Here is a 23,796-nt window from a genome sequence, read left to right on the forward strand (position 1 = left end):
GCTTATGTGCCTTGCTTATTATTTAAAAACAGAAATAACTTAAATGACAGCTGAAAGGCATAATCCTTTAAGTCGTTTAAACGCCGTTTTTGTTGTAAATATTCAGTAAAAATGTGCATATTTATATTTCGATGCCTGGACTTACCTGTTTGCCAGGCTTACAATGAAGCTCTCACGCTATTGGTTGACTGGCAGTCAGAGCGACGCGTTCCGCTCTGTGATTGGCTGCCTCTTAGGGTCAGAGTTTAGTCAACTGCTAACGCTGACGTCGACTTCTGCAGCAAAATGGCGGCGCTGACAGCAGTCATGCAGACGAACCGGTCCGGTTCTTTATCATCGTCCAAAAAACGAACCGGAACGGTGTTAATGAGGCGGTTCAAGCTTTTGGACCATAGCGTCCTTTTATTGCTGTCGTTAGCCTCCGTGCTGCATTGTGCTTTGGCTGACGGTAAGACGTTGGTGCTGCTGGACAACCTCAACATCAAAGACACCCATTCAATCTTCTTCCGCAGTCTGGCAGGTCAGTATGATAATACTATTTTTTGCAGCTTTACTTACTCTGCTATGCAGTCGTATATATGCCTCGTTTACCGGGCATCAGCAAGTTTTTGGCAGCTAACAAAAAGCCGCTGCTAGACCAGAAATTGATGCACGATAGCAAGAATGCTAACATTAGCTTAGCTGTAATGTGTTCGCGGTCCTAACGTAATTTGAGCCTCTTACAACTCAGTGTAATATAATAATATAGATGAAGATGTGCTCGATGCTGTTGTTGTTAAAATTATTTAAATAATACTATGCATTTCCGTGCATATTTGCATTTCCGCTCCTCTGCTCTTCTGGTTTGCTGGTAGGTACAGTAGTGGGAGAAATCCACTTTCCTGATTAGGCAACAGTCTTCAAAAGAGGAGTTCATACAGTTTGGGTTATTACTGTTTTAAGAAGACATGTAAAACAAAACGTTTTGTCTGAAGATACAACTTTTTGTAATACTCGGGGATATTGCATGCTTTTGTTAGAGATAACATCAGTGCTTGCACACCTTTGCTGTATCCTGTTGTAGTAAACATGTCCTAATTTTCAAAAACCACTGTGTTAAAACTTTAGCCTTAGTACAGCATTGTTACTGTTAATTATAATGCATCTGTCTTCTTCAGACCATGGATTTGACCTCACCTTCAAGACCGCTGATGATCCCTCCCTGTCGCTGATCAAATATGGCCAGTTCCTGTATGACCACTTAATTATCTTCTCACCATCAGTTGAAGGTGAGTTTCGCAGCGTTAAAACAAAAAATAAATAAATTGTGGCAGGTGATTTCTTCCTGAAGGTAAACACTTTTTTGTCATCCGCAGACTTTGGTGGAAATATAAATGTGGAGACTATTACATCCTTCATTGACGGTGGGGGCAATGTCCTGGTTGCTGCAAGTTCAGACATCGGTCAGTTGATTTATAACAGTGTTTGTTCAAGTCGTATATTATTTGAAATGTTTAAGTATGATCATTCAAGTATTTTTGTTTTGTTCTTGTTTCACAGGCGACCCTCTGAGGGAGCTGGGCAGTGAGTGTGGCATTGAGTTTGACGAGGAAAAGACTGCCGTCATTGATCATCACAACTATGATGTGTCTGATCCTGGAGAGGTAAATGGCTTGGCCTTTACACAGCTGCCATTTTATGTTTTGTTATGTTGTTGTAATTTGTGATCTTTTGTAACTCCAGCATACCCTGATTGTCGCTGACCCAGAGAACCTGCTGAAAGCTCCCACTATTGTCGGCAAACCCACCAAGAAACCTGTTTTATTCAAGGGTGTCGGGTAAGCACAGTGATTTTCACGCTGATGTGTAATAAATGATAAATTCATCCTTTTAGCTGGAGCAGAGACTTGTGTCAGAAGATGTAACAGATAGTGTTGTTAGATTTTTAGTCATTGTAAAAGATTAACTCCCATGCTCAGTGGAAAATATATTGAATGTGGCTCACTTCTTCCAGCATGGTGGCAGACCCAGACAACCCTCTTGTCCTGGACATCCTTACTGGGTCCTCCACCTCCTACTCCTTTTTCCCTGACAGACCCATCTCACAGGTAATACTGTTGACATGTCATGATAATGTCAGGTAATGAATTATGATTTATTCAGGACAAACTGTCCCGGGCATGATAAGTAGCCCTTTAAAATTAAAATTGTGTAGTAATGCTTTTGGAAGAAAAAGACAAGCTTATTGTGCACTACCTCATTTTCTCCGCGATGTATAACGTGGTCAAAGTTTCAGAACAAAGGGTGGAGCTAAAACTGCTTTGTTCAGGCAGAATGAACCACAGGCCAGCACCAAGCCCAGTATGAGATGATTAAGGATTATTTTCAACTATTTTTAACGCAAAATTACGCTGGTAGAGTCCAATAATAAACAAGTTGAGTTGAGATCCTTGTATAACTATTATTAGCCTGAATGGATATTCAGTTCACTTCAATTTGATTTTATTTATAGAGAGAATCAAATCACAACAACAGTCACCTCAAGGCATTTTATATTGTATTGTGAAGAGGAAAGCTCCAACAATCAGAAGACCTGCTATGAGCAAACACTTGATAGTGAGAAGAAAAACTTCTCGGTATCACCCCTTTTAACAGGACCAAACCTCATGCACAACCACGCTCAGGGAGGGGCAGCTATTGGCCATGACCGTTTGGGAACAGGAGGTACTAAGTTAATTTTACTTTTTTAATGTTGTTGTTGTTTTGTGTGTTTTTTTTGTTTTTGTTTTTTTAAATGCTGTAGTACCCCCACGCTGTTGGCAAGAACACCCTGCTGATCGCTGGGCTCCAGGCTCGAAACAATGCCAGAGTGGTGTTTAGTGGCTCCTTGGACTTCTTCAGCGATGCCTTCTTCAACTCTGCAGTGCAGAAAGCCACACCAGGTTCACAGAGGTACTCCTGTCAGTGATGGCCTGGCTTGTTTTTCTTCCATGTGAATGTTACAAGTTCAAACACATTTACTGCAGATTTCTGCAAGTTTAGATGCTTAGAATGTGTTCCACTGAGTTTGCAGTTTAGTGCGTTTGACCTCCTAAAGCTAATCTGTAGGTGGAAAACAGCCTTAAAATGTAAGATTGTAATAACTAGTCACTGATATTAGATTTGGTTACAATATAGTTGGTTACAGATGTCAGTGTTCCCTGTCCTTGTGGGCTTTTTCAGGCACGAGCGGACAGGGAACATGGAGCTGGCCGAGGCTCTGTCTCGCTGGGTGTTCAAGGAGGCTGGAGTCCTCAGAGTGGGAGCTGTTACCCATCATCGCGTGGGGGAGACCGACGCCCCCACAGCATACACCATCACCGACCTCGTGGTGGGTCTTGTTGTCTGTTTGTTATCATCACCGTGAAGATATTTGTTTTTAATGCAGTGTCGCTCAATCACTGTAAACCCTTTTCATGCAGGAATACAGCATTGTCATTGAGATGTTGTCCGAGGGCCGTTGGATCCCATTCGACGGAGATGATATCCAGCTTGAGTTTGTGAGGATCGATCCCTTCGTCCGGACTTATCTCAAGAAAAATGGTATGGTATTGTATTATAGAATATATTTACATTCATTTACGTCTTGTTTACAACCTACATGTATTGTTTTTATGTTTGGCAGGATTGACTTCATATTCTCGTCATATTTACAAACTGCATTTATGATAAATGTTCCATTGTTGTTCAACTAGGAGGTAAATACAGTGTCCAGTTCAAGCTGCCTGATGTGTATGGAGTCTTCCAGTTCAAAGTGGACTATAACCGACTAGGATATACACATCTCTACTCCTCCACTCAGGCAAGTTCATCAGAAGTTCCCTCCTAAAGACTGAGTCATGTTGAGTTTATTTACTATAAGATAAATGTATAGAAATGGTAAATATGGAAAGTATTGCTCAATTAATCATCCTGGTTACTACCTCTGTTCTTTTATCAATCATTTGTTGTAATAGTAACATAGTAACCTATTAGTTGATGTGCTGTATGGCTTGCTAACTAATCCAGTTGTGTTTCTCCACCGTAGGTATCGGTGCGTCCTCTGCAGCACACCCAGTATGAGCGCTTCATCCCCTCAGCCTACCCATACTATGCCAGTGTCTTCTCCATGATGGCTGGACTCTTTGTCTTCAGCGTAGTTTTCCTCCACATGAAAGAGAAGGAGAAGTCTGACTAATACAGAATGCCAGTGGGGAAGAGAAAATAAGACTGGAAGTGAACTTGTGGTGTGAAGAGTGGAAATGAATGTCGTGATGGCTTGAGTCTTCATGCAGGGACTTGGACTGTTTCTGTTCTGTTATTGGGGAACTCACTTTGTCGGGGTCTGAGGGCCAAAAGAGGCCCTGACTGTAATGCAGTGGTTGTGGGAGGTTTTTTTACACTTTGGAATCACTCAGTGGCCCTTGTCTGTTCAGAAGTCAGTCAGCGTTTGTTTAAAGTTGCTTTACAATTGATTAAATATTTCAAGTCAAACATTTGCTTAGAAATGGGGAAGAAATTTACAATAAAATTTGACCTGCATTGTTTTATTTTTCAGCCAGAAAAGTTTATTGTGGTAACTACATGCACTGATTATGGCAACAACTCATTTGTTTGTTTGTTTTGATAAGATTAATGTGTTTCCAAATAAGTTGGAGTCATCTTAATAAAATATTGACATTCCACTCAATAGAAATGCCTGTTGTCTCTGTAACTTAACACGCAATAACGGTGTTCATTGAAATGTTACGAGTGGTTTGGTCTACTGAATGTGGAGCTGCTATGATTTGTGCTTAAGGCAAAATAAATGTTTAATGACACTCATTTTAATGTGCAGATACTTAACAAGAAGCGAAATGTGGGGAAAAGTAAAAACGAACAACTATCAAAACTCTAGATATTAAACAAACCTTAATCTTGATATGTGCACATTTTTAAAAAAGAGCCAGGGTGCTTTAGCATTTACCAAGATGAACAAGGTCTGAAGAAGAGCTGGAAACGCTGGGGAAAAAAAGTTTATGACTAAGTTAAAACAGTGGAGTCTTGTGCCGAATTCATCACTTCATTCAGATTAATTCAATCACACACTAATTTACATTGATATTGGGTTTTGGCACAATTCTGAGCATAAAATCTTTAAATTTGCGAAAATTTAAGGTCCTTCAGTCTGCGATTAACAAACCGGATGACGTCATTGACGTAACTCACTGACGGCGTGAGTTCAGTTGTCACTCAGAAGACGATAGCATGAAAGTAACCTTAGCATGCGTTACATTGATTAATTAACTACGGAAATAAGCACAAAGAGGTGACTTAAAGTAGGCGTAGTTCACAAGTGGCAGTCAAAGTAATAAAACGCAGAGTGTGAGAAAAATCAGTTCTACTAACAGTAAAATGTGGGTTAACTTTAAAACTTGTTAGCTATCGCAAGCCCCTAGAAAAAAAAAGTCGAGTGGCTAAAGCTAATGCACAGCCATAGGGTAACTGCACTAGGTTAACCGGGCTGTTCAGTGACTGAGGTTACACCGCTTCGCTGTTTTTTTGGCGTTAGCACTATAGTCCCGAGCTAGTGTCGGTCGCTAACACTGACATTAGTCCTATATTGCTAGTTTGGAAACCAGTTGTGTTGGTGGGCAGGATAATGTTAGCAAGCTACTGCAGGCGGCGTTAGCTTTAGCAAAACAAGTGCTTTGAGTCAGCTGACTGCCTGCTGAAAGCTGCCAACAGACCAGTGATGGATCAACTGAAAGTAAAGGATCGTATATTGGAAAATATCTCATTTTCTGTTAAGAAGGTAAGCGCTGCTGGGGTTGGTTACCGCTAAAATACTGCCAGACATTTTCGCGTTAAGATTTTTCACACGTTTGAATCACTATAGCTAACATTAGGTCATCTTTTGTCTGCTAAAGAGGGCAACTTTCAAGTCAGGAGGACACAGGAGGGCCTTGCCCCTACTGATAAAGAGAAAATAGCGCAGTAGATGTTTCATATAATGTTTTATGGCTCCAGCTCTCAGTTAAGTAGAAGTTTGTGTCTTTTTTGGCTATGGTAACAAAAGTGACACCAAGCCCCTGTGTTTGTTTACTGCGGCATCTGTTATAAACATACCTGCAACCATAAATCCGACACATTTGTAGCAAAAGAGGTCAGTGGATCTTTGCTCTTGATTTTAAATGTAAGTAATGGGCCATTTTGGAAGTCATGTGCAGATCTGCTAGGTGTTGTGGAACATTTCCTATAACCTGACAGACAGCATTGCACTGTCTTCCTTCTTCTCTCCCAGTTAGCTTTTGCATTCGTTTTCAAAAACCACGTTTTTCTATTTAATGATTTATTTTTTGTCATTTTATTTATTGTTTTATATCGTTTTATATTATTACTGTTATTTATATATTTAATCTTCTTCCCCTTGACATTTTCATTTATCTGTGTTGTATTTTCCAGTCCAAATCACCAGTCCCATAATCGGGTGTTTGAATTAGAAAAATTCCATATTTGTTTATTCCATCAAGCAAATATTTGTGTTTCACCAGGTTTTACCCTGTAATTTACCAATTTCAATGTAAATCATGAAAGGCGAACTTTCTTGGCAAGTCCTTGACTTGGCTTAAATTCCTTGGTTAACTGTGTGTTGTATTGTATGATTAATTTTCTTGAGACCTTGTCCTAAATGTTATTCATGCAGTGTTGATGGCATCCATAAATATACTTTAACTTCATCATCAATTATATTGCTTTAGTTTCATACAACATCATCTTTGATTTCAAACAGATAGTTTGAAATCAAAGATGCCGTTGTGTGAAACTAAAGCAATACAAATAACAGTGAATGACCAGTTTTACAAATTCAGTCATGGGAAGAGGTCCTTTACATGGTTATTGGTGGCTATTTTATTTGTCTAGAGTGAATGAACAACAAAACAAACCAACGATGTCTCTTCACAGCTGCAGAGTTACTTTGCTGCCTGCGAGGATGAAACTCCAGCTATTCGGAATCACGACCGGGTACTGCAACGGCTCTGTGAACACCTTGACCACGCTCTGCTATATGGGTAAGATGGTCACTAGAAGCAGATTGCACACACTGTACATAAAAGCTACCATGACACCATGATTTGCAAAATTCCCATCAAGCTGAGCATTTTACTTGTTGCCATTTGAGTCCTTTCAAGCTACATGTCAGTGTGTAGACACCCCAAAAGGTTGGTTTCGTCACTCATCCAAATGACTTTTTCAGTCTCAGCTGACTGTAGGTTTCCCCAACCTTAAAAAACAGAACATTTGTACAGTAACTGAGACCAGCCCAATGAATGAACAATGAGCTGTGAGGTCAGTGTCTTGATCATTAATATGCAAATTGTCACAACCGTTGATAAACAACCACCGATCAAAGTCCATTGATCATTGATCAAAGCCCATTTATCATTGATCAAAGGCCATGAGTGTGGAGACAGCTTGTTCGATTTGTCAACAACAAGATGGTCCTGCCCTAAAGCATAGCCTTGTACAAAATAAACATCATGTTCTGTTTCCATAAGACCTGAACCTAGAAACTGAGACCATAAACTCTTCCAGAAAATGTTTACTGAGGCCATGAATCAATGGACGAACAGTCCACTTTTGCTATGCGCTCTGACTTTTTGGAGCTGTGTGAGACTCCCCCTGCTGATGAGGGAGAATGCTGTTTAAAATCTCTTCTGCACTGCTTCAGTTTTCAGATCCAGATGTTGAATAGATCTTTTGTATAAAGTCTATGGATTGAAAGAGCAAACATTTGTATCAGTTGTATTTTTTCTGTGTTTTTCTGCAAGAATTATGTCCATCCATGATATCTGTTACAACTTGTGGATGCTTTTGGTTTCAGTTTACATATACACTTTTCACTGCAGGCTGCAAGACATTTCTTCAGGCTACTGGGTGCTGGTCCTTCACTTCACTAGAAGAGAGGCTGTGCGGCAGATAGATGAGCTTCAGCACATAGCAACCAACCTTGGTCGAAGTGAGGCATCTCTCTTAGACCAGCACACACACATGTGGAGTACTTGGAGAGTAAATTATTACTGAACTATTATGTTTGTTGTTTGTAGGTCGTGCATGGCTATACCTGGCACTGAGCGAGAGCTCTTTAGAGAGCTATCTTCGGCTCTTTCAGGAGAACCAAGCACTGCTGCATAAGTATTATTTCAAGTAAGTCATCTAGTCGTTTGATCCCGATGGCTTAAAGGAAATGAAATGTTGCTAATCAGTTATATTGAAACTGAAACATTGTCTTTTGTGAACACGTCTCACAAATTTTTGTTTTTTAAAAAAATTCTTCACGGGTAGGAACGCACTGGTCTGCAGTCACGACCACCTCACGCTCTTTCTCACACTGGTGTCCGGCCTGGAGTTCATTCGCTTCGATCTGGAGCTGGTTAGCATATACTTGACTACCATATCAATACAAGCTAAATTTCTTAAATGACTGCAGCATAACTATATGTTTTTGTTGGGTCTTGGTGGTTCAGGATGTGCCCTATCTAGATGTGGCCCCCTACATGCCAGAATACTACAAACCACAGAACCTGCTGGACTTTGAGGAAAGACTGCCCAGCTCAGACAGCCTGTCTCTGCACTCCTTCACCTCCCTCACCTCCACCAACCTGGAGTGGGATGATAGTGCCATAGCTCCTTCTAGTGAAGGTAAGGTGTACTTAATGTGCTAATCCGTAGCTAATTTTTATTTCCTGCTTTTCTTACTTTTCTTCAGATTTGATTATGTGTGTTTTAGAGTAGAGAAACAGACTAACTGGTTTTGCAATCTTTGCAACTTTACACGCTATTAATTCTTTAATAGCCCTTAAAGTCAAGATTGAGTAGTCAGTTTATTTTATTTATTGAATTTTTTTTAATAGCCAATAGAAATATGTAGTGTTAGTTTTAAGTGTTGCTGTGTCTGCAGTGTGTGGAATTAGCTCTCGTGTCATTATATTCTGCTCTTCTGCTGAGAGGACATGCAGGCATGGCAGGCTGTATTTTGGGGTTTATGATGTAATCAGGGTTCACATCAGTGCAATCACACACTCATGTGCTTTTGCTCATACTGTGATGTCAGGCTAATGGCATGTCAAAGCAGAAGTTAGTTTGACCTTGGCCTTTTATTACTCACAGATATCAAAGTGCATTTTATCAGCTGACTTGGCGTGCAGATGCCATTTGTCATTGAATATTGTCATCAGGGTGATTGCAGCACTAAGCATTTCCCATTCACACCCCACAAAGCACCAAGCCAGTTCTCCTTTTTTTAGTCTAGTTTTCCGCATTCTGATTCTGTTATTTTGTGTTCCACATATCATGTTGTTTTACTGTTTCTGTGACATTGACTAAGTCTCCTCTCACCTGTCTCCACTCCACCTCTCTCTAATGTTGAATGTTATTCCCTCCTTTTTTTAGATTATGATTTTGGTGACATCTTCCCCGTGTTGCAGTCATTGCCAAGTGCAGACTGGGAAGGTGGGACATTGGTCAACCCTCCCTCTCCTGCCCTACCATGCCTCCTTCCTTCCTTTCCTTCCTACTGTCTGGCATGTTTGTGCTTAAAGCATGCTGGATACTCTACCAGTAAAAACTGCTAGCTGGTGTAAAATATTGTATCTCAAGACACAGAAATACACTTAATGGGAAATGGGTAAGAGTGGTTGAGTTTTATGTAGGTGATTTCAGTTGAATTGTAGGCAAATTTCAATCTGAAGTTTTGTGACACATGACTGACTTTTTATGAATGAATGTGATGTACATTTACTCCCATAGCTGGGAATTTAAAATTGCATTGTGTACATTTAATACAAATTTAAAAGCACAGTGCTTTCTTCCATAATTACTAGGGGTACAACAATACACAAAATTCACGGTTCGGTTCGATACTTTGGTGTCACGGTTCGATATTTTTTCGATACAAAAAAATGTTAATGCCTTTTTAATTTGTCATTTATTAAATTTTCACGGCACATTCCGCACCACATCTCTGTGCGTTCATCATTTGTTTGAAGCCAGCTCACCTCCTGCAACTACTTTTCCGAGAATACGTGCTTCTTTTGTGGTTCGGACTCCTTCTGACATTTCTTTGGAGGTGGAGGAACATCACAGTAATTGCTTAAAGGAGCTTCTTCGACATCTTTAAGAGTTCTAAACAAATGTCTGTCCTCCTCCAGAAAATCTTATGTATGCAAACACGCGTTGCAACTTCTTATCTTGTGCCCGTTTTTTATTTTGACAGCGAATGCGCACCTGCGGACCACTTATGTGCAGCCCTGGTTATTTCGCTTGTGACAGCCCTGACCCGCTACATAGCCCCCACCTAAGGGGTCAGTCGTCCCCAACGACCCCATTACCCCACACAAAGTCCTGCAAATGTCCAGGTGCCTTCTTTTGGCGCACTGGCCGGTCACGAGGGGGGGGGAAGTCACTCGGGTCAGAACATGGGGCGCCACCATCATCCCACTTCTGACACCAATGTGGCGAGCTCAGACAACGAGGAGACGGAGGTATCGTTTGGTCTTGCTTCCCGTGAGCTAGCCAGGGAGCACAGCAGCGCAGCAACAGCAACAACAACAACACACAGAGCGCCCTCTGACCCCGGAAGGACACACCGTCGCAGCGAGAGGGCGTCACCCGTCACTATGGCAACATAAACAAAACATAACTGTACAAACAGAACCCGGAACAGCCCTGACCCGCTACAATATATATCCTGCTGCTTTTACACAGGCACTCACATAACGCTCAGCGATTCTCTGCACGATCAACCTCTCACATGTTTAAGCTTGCTGCGGGAGATTTCACTTGTAATTATCATCACTCACCAATCAGTGCTGTCGCTCTCTATACACAGTTCGCACGATTGCAAAGTGAAACAAGTGAAAGCAAAAAACAAGCGCAAATTCAAACGCGATTTCAATATGTCACATATTGACAGTGGCTCACCGATGCCAATGACATAATTACCCAGCTACATTTCCGAAAGAATGCAAAAGCATTGACATATATTTTTCCTTCCTACGATAGCCCGACGGGCAGGGCAGAGATAGATTTTGGTAGCCCGACTGGAAAAATCGCTAGCCCCAGGACATCGAGCAGGCGATTTTGCGAGCCCTGTATCTGATTGAGAAATCACTCATCTTTGGAAAAGAGAGTTTATTACAGAGAAATGGCTCTTTCCAAAATAAAAGCTATACTATCCGCTTCTTCTGGGCTATATTCTCAGCAGCATATTAAACATATCAGGTCCCCATAAGGAGAATCATGTGCTAACGGCTGTCTAAATGACTCGGCTAAAGTTAGTAGCATGCTTGTTGTTTTTGTCTTTGCACTAGGATGATGTCTGTGTAAATGTGCAGTCATATTTGTTGTGTTCCCACTAGTGCTGTCAGCGTAAATCTCGTTGAAATGACGTTAACGCCACAACACGGCAAATCTCCGTTAACGAGCTACCACGGATCGCCTGTGCATGGGGCTGGACGGCCAACACGTTAATGAGCTAACTGCGCTAACACTAGGTCCCATCCATGTAATTGAGCATTGCGTGGCACATCCAACATACTGTTTTACTTTAGTCCATGACCCGCTTACCTTCAGGGTCATACGTCACATGAAAACCAAAATAGTTCCAAACGCCAGATCTGAATGAGGGTGGGGGAGGTTCAATTTGCCATGTTGCAAGGAGAGCTTAACTTCTGTCTCGCTAGCTTGCCCTGCGCTCAGTGAATCTGCGTTCGACTACTCAGCCTAGGCTGTACTGTCGAGCGCAGATCCACTGAGCGCTCAACACAGACAGCATCGTCAGCAGGAAAGTTGATAAAATAAATTAAAAATTTATTTTGTATTGTTCGATACATATGCGTACCGAACCGAAAGCACTGTATCGAACGGTTCAATATCGATACGAGTATCGTTGCACCCCTAATAATTACAAAAGTGAACCTCATAGAAAAGGTAGCATTTAATAAACACACGCATAGCACATAGGTACTTCCAGCTGAAAGACTTTAGTAAAGCTTTATTAAATAATCATATTAATTCAGTTAGAAGAGAGGCTTATTTTACAGGAAGGTCATCATAAACATTGACTAGTAAGTTTGTTTCACCTGGGAACTCGGTGTTGGGTGGGTTATAAATGAGTACAAAATTATAAGCCCCACTATGAACATTTTTGTTTTTAAAATTATTTTCCGAGTGCTGTTAAACAGGCCAAAGATTTGTTTTAATGCAGCTTTTCCAAACATCCTTGTTTTATTTTAGATGCTTTCATTATTTTACACAGAGAACAAAATTATTTCACAAAAACTACCAGGGTCACAGTTATTAGCTCTCCTGATGCTAAAAGTCAGTTGTGTATCTTTTTTGCTGGATAACAGCCTGCAGGAGTTTGTTTCACGTCTGCTGAGCAATCCCAGTTCATTTTTCTTTTGCGATTCTCTCAAGCTCCTCCAGATTCGATGGTCTTCTGGCATGGATCTCAATCTTCAGTTCATCCCACAGTTTTTGAGGACTCAAGTCAGGCTTTGTACAGGCCAATCAGTAACATTCACTTTGGTTAACTGGAGGTAGTTCATCTCCAGGAGCGACTTATGTTTGGATTAATGGTGTCAGACCCAGTTTTGCTGCGGCCTGCTTGAGGGTTTCTTTGAAAATCTTCACATATCCTTCTTTCTTTAGGATTCCTTTCACCTTGATGAGATTCGCAGTACCAGAAACACTGAAGCATACCTACTTCCTCATACTCCCACCACTGTGTTTCACTGCACATAAGTTTTTCTTGGTCTACAACCTCACAGTCCATTCCTGTGCAAGGTTCTAGTGATCGTCTTCTTTGAGAGTACAATTCCCGACTCGGTCTTTGAAATTGTTCCCTTGCTACCTCAGCCAGGTTTGTTCTGTGCTGTGTCGCTCTCTTTGAATTTCTTGATGATAGTTCTCACTCCAGTTCATAACACTTTAGAAATGCTTTGTATATCCATCTCCTGGTTTGTGAGCGTCAACAATTGTTTTTCTTGAGTCTAACAGATTTTTTTGTGTTTTTGGCATGATGATTTCTCAAGTGACAGCTCAAACCCTCGCTGAAGTTTTTATACTGTGTAAACTGGAAGATAACCCTCAGCTTTAACTTGATTTTACTTTGACTATCACAAAGTTAAAGTAGTTTGTGCTATGGCTCAGTAAAAAGGTCAGTTTTTCAGGAGGCTAATAATATTGATCCTGGATTTTTTTCCCCCTGAAATAATAATGTTATTGTGTGCAAATTGAACTTATCTATGGTTTCTAAAAAAAACTAGTATGTTTAGAAATGTGTTGAAAAATTCCTTGCTCTGTTTAAAAAAAAGGACATTTTTGACATAAGCTTTAAATGTCATAGTTGGACTAATAATTTTGCCCTCATTTGTATTTGCTTCCGTCATGTTGTGCATGTGTTACTTGTTGGGAGAATGGTCCCTGTGCTCACTATGCCTTATTATTTACCACAGCAAGAGATGCTCCTGAAGTAGCTGTAACTCACCTCATTGAGTCTGTCTCCGGTACACTGTGTGTCTGTCTGTCTGGCATACCATTTTGTGTAATGTTGTCCTGTGTCATGCGTTGCACTGGCCTAGGTTCAGCTAAGCTGTAGTGTAAGGTGATGATCGTTCTTGGTCGCAGAGTTCAAATGAGCTTTTACTATATTTTACCACATGTGTATACATTAAGCTCCCGCATGCACACGCAATCTGCAAATGTGAAATTTGTCACAGTTCATTCCACGGACAAAAAATTATTGGTCCGAACATCGTTTGTTTGGAGAAATCTTCAAAGTCATCTAACTCTTTAAGCTGTAGTCCTATTTGCTGACATCAGGGCTGAGATACTCCAGGTTTCTGTCATGCACAGATGTTCTAGTTCTTAATACCTCAATTCCAGATATCCACCTTTTAGAAAAAGCAGGATGCTGTTGGATAACAAATGCTATTCTCCTTTTGCAGAGCCATCCTAGCTGCCAATGGCTCTCTATATTCTTGACAAAGCATGCTTATTCCATTTTCTGAAGCTTTGATGAGAATATAATTGTCAAATGCAGCTTGTACAAAAACACAACAGTCATTATTAATAACCCTAATGTCAAATACTGATTCCTCTAAATTATTCAGACATATCCATGTATCATCTAACTCTGCCAGCTACAGTGATAAAGCTTGACCTAGGTCTGTGCCTGTGAAAAGAAAACCTCTGCCTGTGTGCCTAACTGAGCTCTTACTTGTTGCATTTTGTGCTTTTTTTGACTCTGCCAAAGGCCTACCAAGAACTCTGCAGTCCCTAACATTTGTTGTGCTACACAGGTGAAGGAATACACGCACTTTTTTGTGGCGCTGTTTTGTTGGTCACTTCTCACATTCTGATAAAAATGCATGAATAGAAAGAATTCTCCTTCACATTACTTCTTTGTAGTATTTGCTACCAAACCAACAGGACGGTGCAAACGAAAAAATTCTGTGTATTTCTACAATGGTGTCAATGTAAATGTAGTAACTGCTGCTGCTTTTGCATGAAATAATTGAATCTCTGTGCCTTTTCATGGTAGAGGGTGACCTGACTGACCAGGCAAGCTGCCCACGATCCAGTGGCTCTGATCCACAGACGGTCATAAGCGACACTGTGGTGCTTTCTACCACTGTGAGGGTGAAGCTACCGCCTGTGTCTCCTCACAGTCCCACATTCAGACACAACCCGTTCAACGAGGACTCTGACACCAATACCTCAGCTGACGTCACACCAGTTCATGTGCCTAGCCGCCACAGTAGCACCACCACAGGGGATGACACGGAGATCAACAGCAATGAGCTTGAGGTTATTAGGTAGGGTAGATACAGCTTCCGTTACTGGCATGCACATATTTCTGGTGTTTTGAACAAGCGCTAACGCCTCTGTTGTTCCAGGATGGCAAAACGAAGGAAACCAACAAAGAAGAGACGTGGAAAGAGCTTTACAGATTCCATCAGCAGCACCCATAACTCCATCTCCTCTGAACAAGTGGAAATGGAAAGTAGCATCACTTCAGTAGATGCTGATTTAGTTAACTGCTCTATAGTGAAGCTGTATGATGAAGGAGAGTTGAGGAGAAGCCGGCTTGGATCAGAGGTTCTGGATGAAGGACGTGATGATGGAACAGGCCTGCGACTCCCAGAGATGGCAGACACCTCCATGGACAGCTTGGGCCAACCGCTGTGTGACGTCATTGACCAGCTCAATGGGACTCTGGATCGAGAGGACACCTGGGAACATCCAGAGGAGGACAAAAATAGCAAATGCTCTTATCGGAGCTCCGAGCCTCCTGCACAGCAGCCCTTTCGTAAGGATTCAGGGGGTAAACCACCTGATCCGGCCCCAGGAGAGACCTCTTGCTCCCCTCTGGCCAAAAGCCCCGGCTTCCTGCCGACCTCTCCTGTTCCTGCAGAGGTTTGCTGCTTTACCCCCAACAGTCCAGACTCTGCTCCCACGCGTGGTAGCCACCATGACTCTACAGAGCTTAGCCAGTCACAAACTTTTTCAGGTGGCCTTGAAGATGAAAGAGAAGCAGAAGCGATTGCAGGACAAGAACCCGTCATGAAGGAGGAGGAAGACGCACAAACAGACAAAGAGACTTTTAAAGCTGAAGAAACAAAACAAGTATTACAAGAGGAGAAGCTTAGTCCCTCTGAAAGTTCTCATCCTGCAGAGTTTAAGTAAGCAGCTGAACAAAATGAGCTGTTTGTTGTTATACCCTTGTTTAATGTTTGTTTAATAGTGTTCGTCATTCAAATTTCAGGGTGGACAACAATCACTTGCTGCTACTTATGATTCATGTGTTCAGAGAAAATGAGGAGCAGCTCTTCAAGGTAAAGACTGAGAGAGAGTTTTTTTTATTGTCTTTAAGGGATGGTGGTTTTAGTGTTGTTGCACCTGCTGGTTTTGACATCAGAGAAGTGGATACAGGTTATGTTTCACACTTTACACCAACCCTGTAAACAAAAACCTAAATTGATTCCAATTTCTTCAAAAATCATCATGTAACAGAGTTAAGTAACATTGATAATCAACAAATGTAATGAAGCTGCTGATGAACTGCATCCCTCTAAAAGTCCTGTGTGGATTATGTCATTTATCTAACATCGACATCATGTCGTAGGCTGCTTTACAGCAGACAGTTTCCAACACTTGTCTCAGCTTTTTCTTTGCGTTTTCAGATGGTGAGGATGAGCACAGGTCACATGGAGGGGGACCTGCAGCCTCTTTATCTGCTGCTGACTGACTGTTACATCTACCTGCTTAGAAAGGGTGAAAGTCTTGTCTGTAATAAGGGATGAACGAGTCCAAAACTTAAACTGGGAATTAATAATAATGGCATTTGTTCCCACAATATATATTTAAAGTATATATTTAACAGTTGTGGGAACAGTGGTGTCCAAGTTTCACAATTTCAAGTTTTATTGTCGTTACTCAGTAAAGACACATATTTCCCTGAACATTCAAAATCTTCCTTTACTGTCCACAAAAGATGCCAAAGAGAAAAAATGAACACATAAATAATATAAATAGGATGCACAATCATTTGAAAACAATAGAAAAGATTAGAAATATCAGCAAATGAGAAACACAGAAGAAATAGAAGATTTACATACAAAACTATATAAATAAAATAAAAGAATCTAAGCTGCAATAAGATCTTGACATATTTATATAATTTAGAGTACTACATCAGCTTAATGTGCTGTAGTAGGATAGCAGTGCCTGTATTTGGGCTGCACATAATGTTTACACATGAGATTAACATTTCTGCATGTCTCGTATTCCTCCGCAGGTGCAGCAGAGAAGCCCTACACAGTAGAAGATGCTGTTTCTTATAACGAGCTGGACTACATATCAGTAAGCTCTTAATTACAGAAGTTGCATGTTTCTATTACGCAGCACGCAGTTACCTCATCATATTATATTGGTAAATGGCCTGTATTTGTAAAGCGCTTTTCTAGTCCCTAAGGACCCCAAAGCGCTTTACACATTCAGTCATCCACCCATTCACACACACGTTCACACACTGGTGATGACAAGCTACATTGTAGCCACAGCCAGCCTGGGGCGCACTGAGGCGCCCCAGGGCGGGTTAGGTTTAGGGTACATCGCATACAGACTACATGCTCTGAGTTGTGAAGCCAAACATGACAGTTTTGTTTCTGATGATGTCATGATGTCGTTTTCATTTAGGTGGGCCTCGACCAGCAGACAGTAACTCTGGTTTGCACCAACAGACGAAGAAAATTCCTGTTGGACACAGCTGACACCTCGCTGACAAGGTGCCTCATATTTGTTTTTACCAGTTTAGCTCCACGCAGTGTCTGACATGTACAGTATTTACGTCCGTCTGACATGATTATGTCTTTGCAGCATGCCTGCGCAGTCTCTCCTTTCATATTTGCATGCATGTATGGGCTTACATGTCAGAAATCAAATAATCTGCACTGAAATGAAGACTCTTCTGTGACTTAAGTTAATTTTATGTCCAAAGCAGGAGGCTAAATAAGTATTTCCATCCAACTGTAAGGATGTGAGCCGGAGAGATACTGACTTTATAGAAGCACGAAGGTTACACCACCAAATGGTTGTTAGTCCCGCCTCCTTCTGACCTCAAGTCAATTTCTTCTTGACTTTTAGTTGGTTCCTGACTAGTCTCAAGTCAGCTATGGTAAAAGGATGTCGAGAGCCTCCGTACCCCTCAGTTCTGACAGACGCCACCATGGAAAAACTGGCGCTCACCAAATTTGTCTCCCAGGAGTCTCACTCCGAGGTAAATTAACTTTAAACACGATGATCACATTCATTTCAATCATTACTGATATATAAAAAAGAACTTCATGGTCCACCTGTTCAGGTAGGAGTACATATATGTACATATTTCATCCTCTAGAGTACATATTTATACTAAAATAACCACTTTCCTTCAAAACAGCTTAGCATCCCTAACATCAAATATCATAACCCCAGTTTCAGTTGGGGCACTGTGTAAAATGTAAATAAAAACAAAATGCAGTGACTTGCACATCTCATAAACCCATTAATCACAGTAGAAGATCAAAAACATCTTCATGATTGTTTTTCTTCGTAGGGTTGTAGAATAATTGAGAGTCCCTGCTTTATTGCTTTCATATTTCTTGGCAGACTTTAAAAGAGGTGGCTAACTGATCCTTACCTGTGTTCCCAGGTATCTGAAGTGTCTATTAAACTGTATTCACTGGTTCACTGGGAGGATCCTATGGACATGACTTTATCTCCCCAAGGTGGTCCACCAAATCTTGGAGGATTTTCCAGCACAAAAGAAGGGTCTCTGCAGTATCGGTCTGGAACTACATACCTGGGTAAAGAGCAGTGGAAGAACTGCTACCTCGTTCTCAGGTACGAGCAGGTTGTTGTCTCCTTATTTTAATATCAAACATTAACCCTCAAGCATTGTGTGTTATCAGTTTTCTGAGGTCTCTTTCCTTGAAAAAGCAAATAAACCAGTGATAAGCATTAACACCACTGACATACTTTTATGAGTACTATGTGCAAAAAGTGTAGATTACATTTACCATACACCTCACTTCCTTCTATTCACTTTAGCAGTCATAGTGAACTGTATGTGTTTAATGTGTCTTTTGTTAAGTTGAATGTAACTATGCTCTCTTGTCATGCAGTAATGGGATTCTGTACCTGTATGCAGAAAGAACAGATGTGACCCCCTTGCTCTCAGTCACCATGGGGTAGGCTTCATATGCAGATTCTTCAAAATCCATGAAGCAAATGTCCAAAGACACTGAAGTTCACTGGTATATTTTTCTCATGTCGTTTGTATTCTCTCACTTCTCTCACTCTCACTTCAAAAGAGGAGAGCACTGTGGAGGCTGCCGTCGCTCAAACAACACAGAACGTCCACATGCTTTCCAAGTCATCCTGACAGAGCGCCCTCCGCTGGTGCTCAGTGCAAACAACGAGCAGGACATGGCTGAATGGATGCAGTTACTCTGCCAGTCTGTGTCTAAAGGGGTGAGAAGAGAAAGATAATAAACACAGCCTGTTCATTAGTGCTCATGAGGTTCACCCAACCATAAAAAAACTCTTTAAAGAGCAATGGTTATGGTCTATTTTAGATATTAAAAGAGGAAGTGCATTATTTTCCTTCTATGTATCGGCCATATTAAAATGACATACAACCACCTTGCTTCCAGGTCATTCCTCAGGGTGTCTCCCCCACCCCGTGTATCCCATGTTGTCTCGTGGTGACAGACAAGAAGCTGCTGACTTGCCATCAGGACTGCCAGACGAGTTTCTTTCGTTCACTGGGCAGCGCTGACATCTGTGATGTCATCGCTGTCAGCCTGGAGGCAGACATGGCGTACTGTGTTATTGTGAGTGACCATTTCTAAAGCTGGTGTTAGTTTTGCTAACATGGCTTACCAGTGTAATCTCTGTCCTATACTGGAAATTGTACAGCACTGCTGGAACCACTGGAAATTGTATCATAATTTAATGAATGTTGATAAAACTCATGCTTGAGCCGATTACAGCCGTTGCCTTCGAGGTAGTCAAGAACTGTTGCACTGCTGATCTGGTGGAACTAAAGTTTACAGAATGTGCCATCAGATTTCAGTTTGAGGGGTTACCTCATTTTCTCTCAAATGGTAAATAGACTCATTCTTCTACAGCTGTTTTCTTCTCAAGCTCTAAAAACACTTTGTATAACACACATAAATTCATACAAGCAGTTTTTTTTGCCTGAGTGCTTTCTATGAACACGCTTCAGGGTTCAGTATCTTGTCCAAGGACACTTTTGCATGCAGACTGGAGGAGCCAGGGATCGAACCACCAACCTTGCACTTAGTAGATGACTTACTGTCACGGCTGCCCCATGTACATTGCATAAATTACATTTCACTGCTTTAACACTTTTTTAACACTATAATAAGCATCACTGTTATTCTCCAATTTGTTGGTAGGAGTTTGCAGCTGATCGGGCACAGTTCCTCCCGCCCTGGGTTTTGTACTTCAGCGGCTGTGGAGAAAGAGATCGATTGCTGCAGGCTTTGGACGACGCATGGAAGGCCATTTTTCAGGTAACAACATCGCTTAGTCTGTCAATTGTTGTGTGTTTAAGAAAAAATAGAGCAACTGTGCAGCCAGTGAAGATAACTACTGTCAGGATGTAACCCTCATGCACCCTCTCCGCACACAGGTTGAGCTTCCTCACAGAGACGTTTCTGATCCATTGGTGCAGAAACGCTGCGGCGAGGCACTCGAGCTGATGAAGAGCGCCTGGCAGAGAGCCGACAGTCTGGCTCGAGGCAGAGCCCAGCGTGAACCGTGGTGCTGACAGACACGCACGTGAATATCTATACATTTGCGTGTGTTTGCAGCCACTGAGTCTGATAGTTTGACAGGATGGGGTGTAACAGTTTGTGCCACTGCGTAGTCATAAACTAAAAGACTTATAAACCAACGAGATGTGATGTGGCTTGTGATGAACCTCTGATTCTTAAATGTAATCAGAGAAACTTCCTGTTGTAGAAGCACTGCGTGATGCACATCACATTGCAATGATGCAAGACTGCAGAGTCTTATAGTAGCCTGATAAAACAGCATTATAACTCACTATCTTGGTATCATGCCAAATCAAAGACATTTGCTGTCACATGATTTGACAATTGAGATATAGATAGAAAATGATAATTACATTATTTAGCAGATTGGAGAAGCTTGATGGAGACACAGAACAATTACCAGAAGCTTCTCTGTAACATGAGAGTTTTATGCACGCACATATACAAAGCCATTAATGAAACAGGAAATGGTTGGTTGTTGGTTTAGTAAAAAAGTTGACACTCCATAGCCGGAACTTTCTGCACAGCTCACACACCCGTGTTAAGAAAAAGTCACTTGTTGCTTATTAACACTTAGAAAACGTGCTTCTGAACCATAATGGTGGCGTATCATCAGTGCAAACATACAGCACTGCACAGTATCATTGCATATTCACTGACGGTTACATATTTGTTGTGTACGTTTGGGATTAAATTTCGGTTTGTCAGTAAGTAGTTACTCTGAAGTATTGTCACATACACACAGCACATCATCGGGAGAGAATGAGGATATCCGAATACTTAAAGCTTGCACTGTTACATAACATGCTCATGGCTGCAGCATCTGTCCGAGTTCTCACTTTATCAGTTTTAACATTTTCATTCAGATGAAAATAACTTCTTTCAGGAAATACAACAAACTTGCCTTTTCTCCACTCTGCAGAGATGGAGGTTTCCATGCTGACTTGCACTTTTTTTCCCAGTTTTTTAAGCGGTACTGGTTGTGGAATTGCATTAACATGCCATGTTTTATTTTATTTCCTTTTTAGAGAAAATGGGAACAGTTGTTACCAAATTATCCAGTTTGGAGGTTTGTTTTTGTTTTGTAATGGAGGATTTAAGGTTTGGGTGAGGAGTTGTTTAATAACTGAGAGCTAAAGAATGTTTTGACTTCTCATTTTTATTTTGCACCCGTAGTTTATGCTGTACTGTAAGTTCTGGCCACACATCTAGATTATAACATGCCTGCGTCCTCTGCACTAGTCCCAAAGTAGGACCATGTTTGAGGTTTAAAATCCTTCAAAATTTTACAGTCTAGAGCCTTTTAAATAATAGCCTGTTACATTAGCTAATGGTAAAGCCTTAATCTGGCAAGAATACATAATTACAGGACAAATTTAGAAAAAATAAAAAGCCTCCTTACTTGGCATAGAAATGATTGTCCGGAGACATGAATAATGCATGTTTGTCTTTAGTATTGAGCCTGATTAGAGGGTTAAAGTGCTGCTGCATGTGCCGTGTGACTGCTCTTTCTGGAAGGCTGAGATAAATATGAGGTTTTCTTTGCGATGACAATGTTGCCTTTTTTAGCAGAACTGAATTAAATTGCCAAATTATTAAATTTAAGCATCAGGTTGTTTTTTTTTTCTTTCAGCAATGCCTTACACTTTATAATTTCACAGGGTCTAAAACAATCAACGTTTTCATTCTGGGTCCTTTGAGAGAAATGTCAATGCTTGTGCTCGATGTAGGTCTGTGGGTCATATACGTCTTACCACTACTTACTGTTGAATATGTATGGAAATGTTACCCAAGCCCTATACACATGTCACTGTGTTGCTCTCATGTCCGCATTGATTTGTATTTTAAGCTCTTCTAAGTGCCCCATGTTCTCTTTCACCTTCTGCTTTTATTTATTCATATATATAATTTTTATTTTATTTCATTTTATAAAGAAATCTAATCTCATGTGAAAAGGGTACTTCACATCAGAACACTCACCAGTTGCTTCTTCTTTTTTGAGCATTTTATTACTATTATTATTATTAATATTATTTAATTTTTTTCTGCTTTGCAGCAGTCCTTTTTAAATTTTCTGCTTTCCTTTTGGTTCCTCCCTTGTGCTCGGTGCATTAAGAAGTGATTTTGCACACATGGACGGCTGCAGAGTGATGTCAACTGTTGGAAAAGGTTTTCTGGAGAAATCCTTTTATATTTTAATGGGTTCCAAAATAGGGTTGGTTGGCAGTGCAGTTAAATTCGTCTCCCACAGTGGGAAAGAAGCATTGCAATATTTGGACTTACTTGAAATGTTTGTCGGATGATTAATAATGAATGTGTTTAAGAGTTGGAGAATATGAATTGTATATAACGAGAAAGTCAAAGTTAGTCCTTTTAAGCAGTGTTTTTGCAGGTGAGACATTGCTGGCCAATGATGGAAGACATCTTTTAAGTAATGCATTATGCAAAAGCGCCTTTTGATTTTTGTTTACTGCATGTAATATTTTTATTGTGTTTAGCATTTTTATTAAAATGTACATGAAGCACTAATCAAACATAACAGTCCCTGAACTCCCACTTGGAGAAGTGCATGTCCTGAAGGTTTTATACTGTTCATTTAATGTAACGAATGTACAAATAAATCTTTGTGAACTGTAACCGAACCCCGTCTCCTGTGGTGTCATTTCCTCTGCTTTTAGTATGCCTGTTTGTGTTTTTTAACAGCTGCCTTTTTGTCACAGGTCACGCCAGTGAAATATGGTGCAATACAGTGGAGTCATGAGGGCAGTTGTGTTAGCGCAGGAACAGAATATTCACGGGTAAGAGGGCATCTTAGGTCACTATGCTTTTAGGAAGTGTAACACAAAATGTGTTCCCATTGTCTGTGATTGCTTTAGATACATTTCTTGTGTATGTTTGCTCAATTAATAGTTTGTTTTTGTAGTGCCTATGACATGCTGCTTGGTGATTTGTATTACCTCTACAAAGGAGATTATGTTTTGAATGAAGTCTTGAATGAGTTCTGTTGAGACCTAGTAGGGGTGTAGAGTGGGCTCATGTTAGCAATCTATTCAAATTTGGCATACTTCCCCTTCAAAGTCCACTCAATAACTTATTGGTTGAAAATTGACTTAGCAACTATGATTCTTAAAAGTGTGTTGTGTATTGTCAACTTAAAGAAAGTACCATGTAAAGATTTAAAATATCATGTTACATTTGACCTCTGACCTTTTCTTCAAGCCCAGTAGATTGAGCTGAAGGTCAAAGTGATAACAATGCTATGTAGAGCTTAAATAGATATTCATTTGTAATTTTCTGTACTTTACACACATTTAAAAAGAACAAATAAAACAAAATGAATAAGTGAATAAGATACAATACTAATCCCTTAAAAAGTAAACACTACTTCAGTCACTTCTTCTGTGTTTTA

The 23,796-nt window shown here is 40.7% G+C and overlaps 2 protein-coding genes across 3 annotated transcripts; both read left to right on the forward strand.

Annotated features, from left to right (window-relative positions):
- The first annotated feature begins 256 nt into the window (after positions 1 to 256).
- On the forward strand, positions 257 to 4,693 carry ddost (dolichyl-diphosphooligosaccharide--protein glycosyltransferase subunit (non-catalytic)). The gene is made up of 11 exons (XM_085394387.1): positions 257 to 520; positions 1,158 to 1,268; positions 1,356 to 1,442; positions 1,540 to 1,643; positions 1,723 to 1,817; positions 1,994 to 2,087; positions 2,783 to 2,931; positions 3,202 to 3,349; positions 3,441 to 3,561; positions 3,714 to 3,820; positions 4,046 to 4,693. Exons 1-11 carry the CDS (start codon positions 286 to 288, stop codon positions 4,193 to 4,195), a joined length of 1,401 nt encoding a protein of 466 aa, XP_085250513.1. The 5' UTR covers positions 257 to 285; the 3' UTR covers positions 4,196 to 4,693.
- Positions 4,694 to 5,229: 536 nt separating this feature from the next.
- plekhm2 (pleckstrin homology and RUN domain containing M2) lies at positions 5,230 to 23,023 on the forward strand. Of its 2 annotated transcripts, XM_085393412.1 has the most exons (20): positions 5,230 to 5,791; positions 6,943 to 7,049; positions 7,887 to 7,996; positions 8,085 to 8,184; positions 8,323 to 8,410; positions 8,505 to 8,679; positions 9,430 to 9,489; positions 14,585 to 14,858; positions 14,940 to 15,725; positions 15,809 to 15,878; positions 16,227 to 16,317; positions 16,841 to 16,905; positions 17,242 to 17,330; positions 17,689 to 17,821; positions 18,236 to 18,426; positions 18,708 to 18,773; positions 18,897 to 19,056; positions 19,239 to 19,418; positions 20,007 to 20,123; positions 20,243 to 23,023. In XM_085393412.1, exons 1-20 carry the CDS (start codon positions 5,732 to 5,734, stop codon positions 20,378 to 20,380), a joined length of 3,060 nt encoding a protein of 1,019 aa, XP_085249538.1. In that variant the 5' UTR covers positions 5,230 to 5,731; the 3' UTR covers positions 20,381 to 23,023. The 2 variants fall into 2 exon arrangements, with proteins under 2 accessions (XP_085249538.1, XP_085249539.1); XM_085393413.1 differs by lacking the exon at positions 9,430 to 9,489.
- Positions 23,024 to 23,796: the final 773 nt, after the last annotated feature.

The sequence above is a fragment of the Rhamphochromis longiceps genome, linkage group LG20, assembly GCF_057381845.1.
Source record: "Rhamphochromis longiceps isolate RC_006_pf linkage group LG20, R_longiceps_female_GT1.1, whole genome shotgun sequence".
NCBI classification, from domain to species: domain Eukaryota; kingdom Metazoa; phylum Chordata; class Actinopteri; order Cichliformes; family Cichlidae; genus Rhamphochromis; species Rhamphochromis longiceps.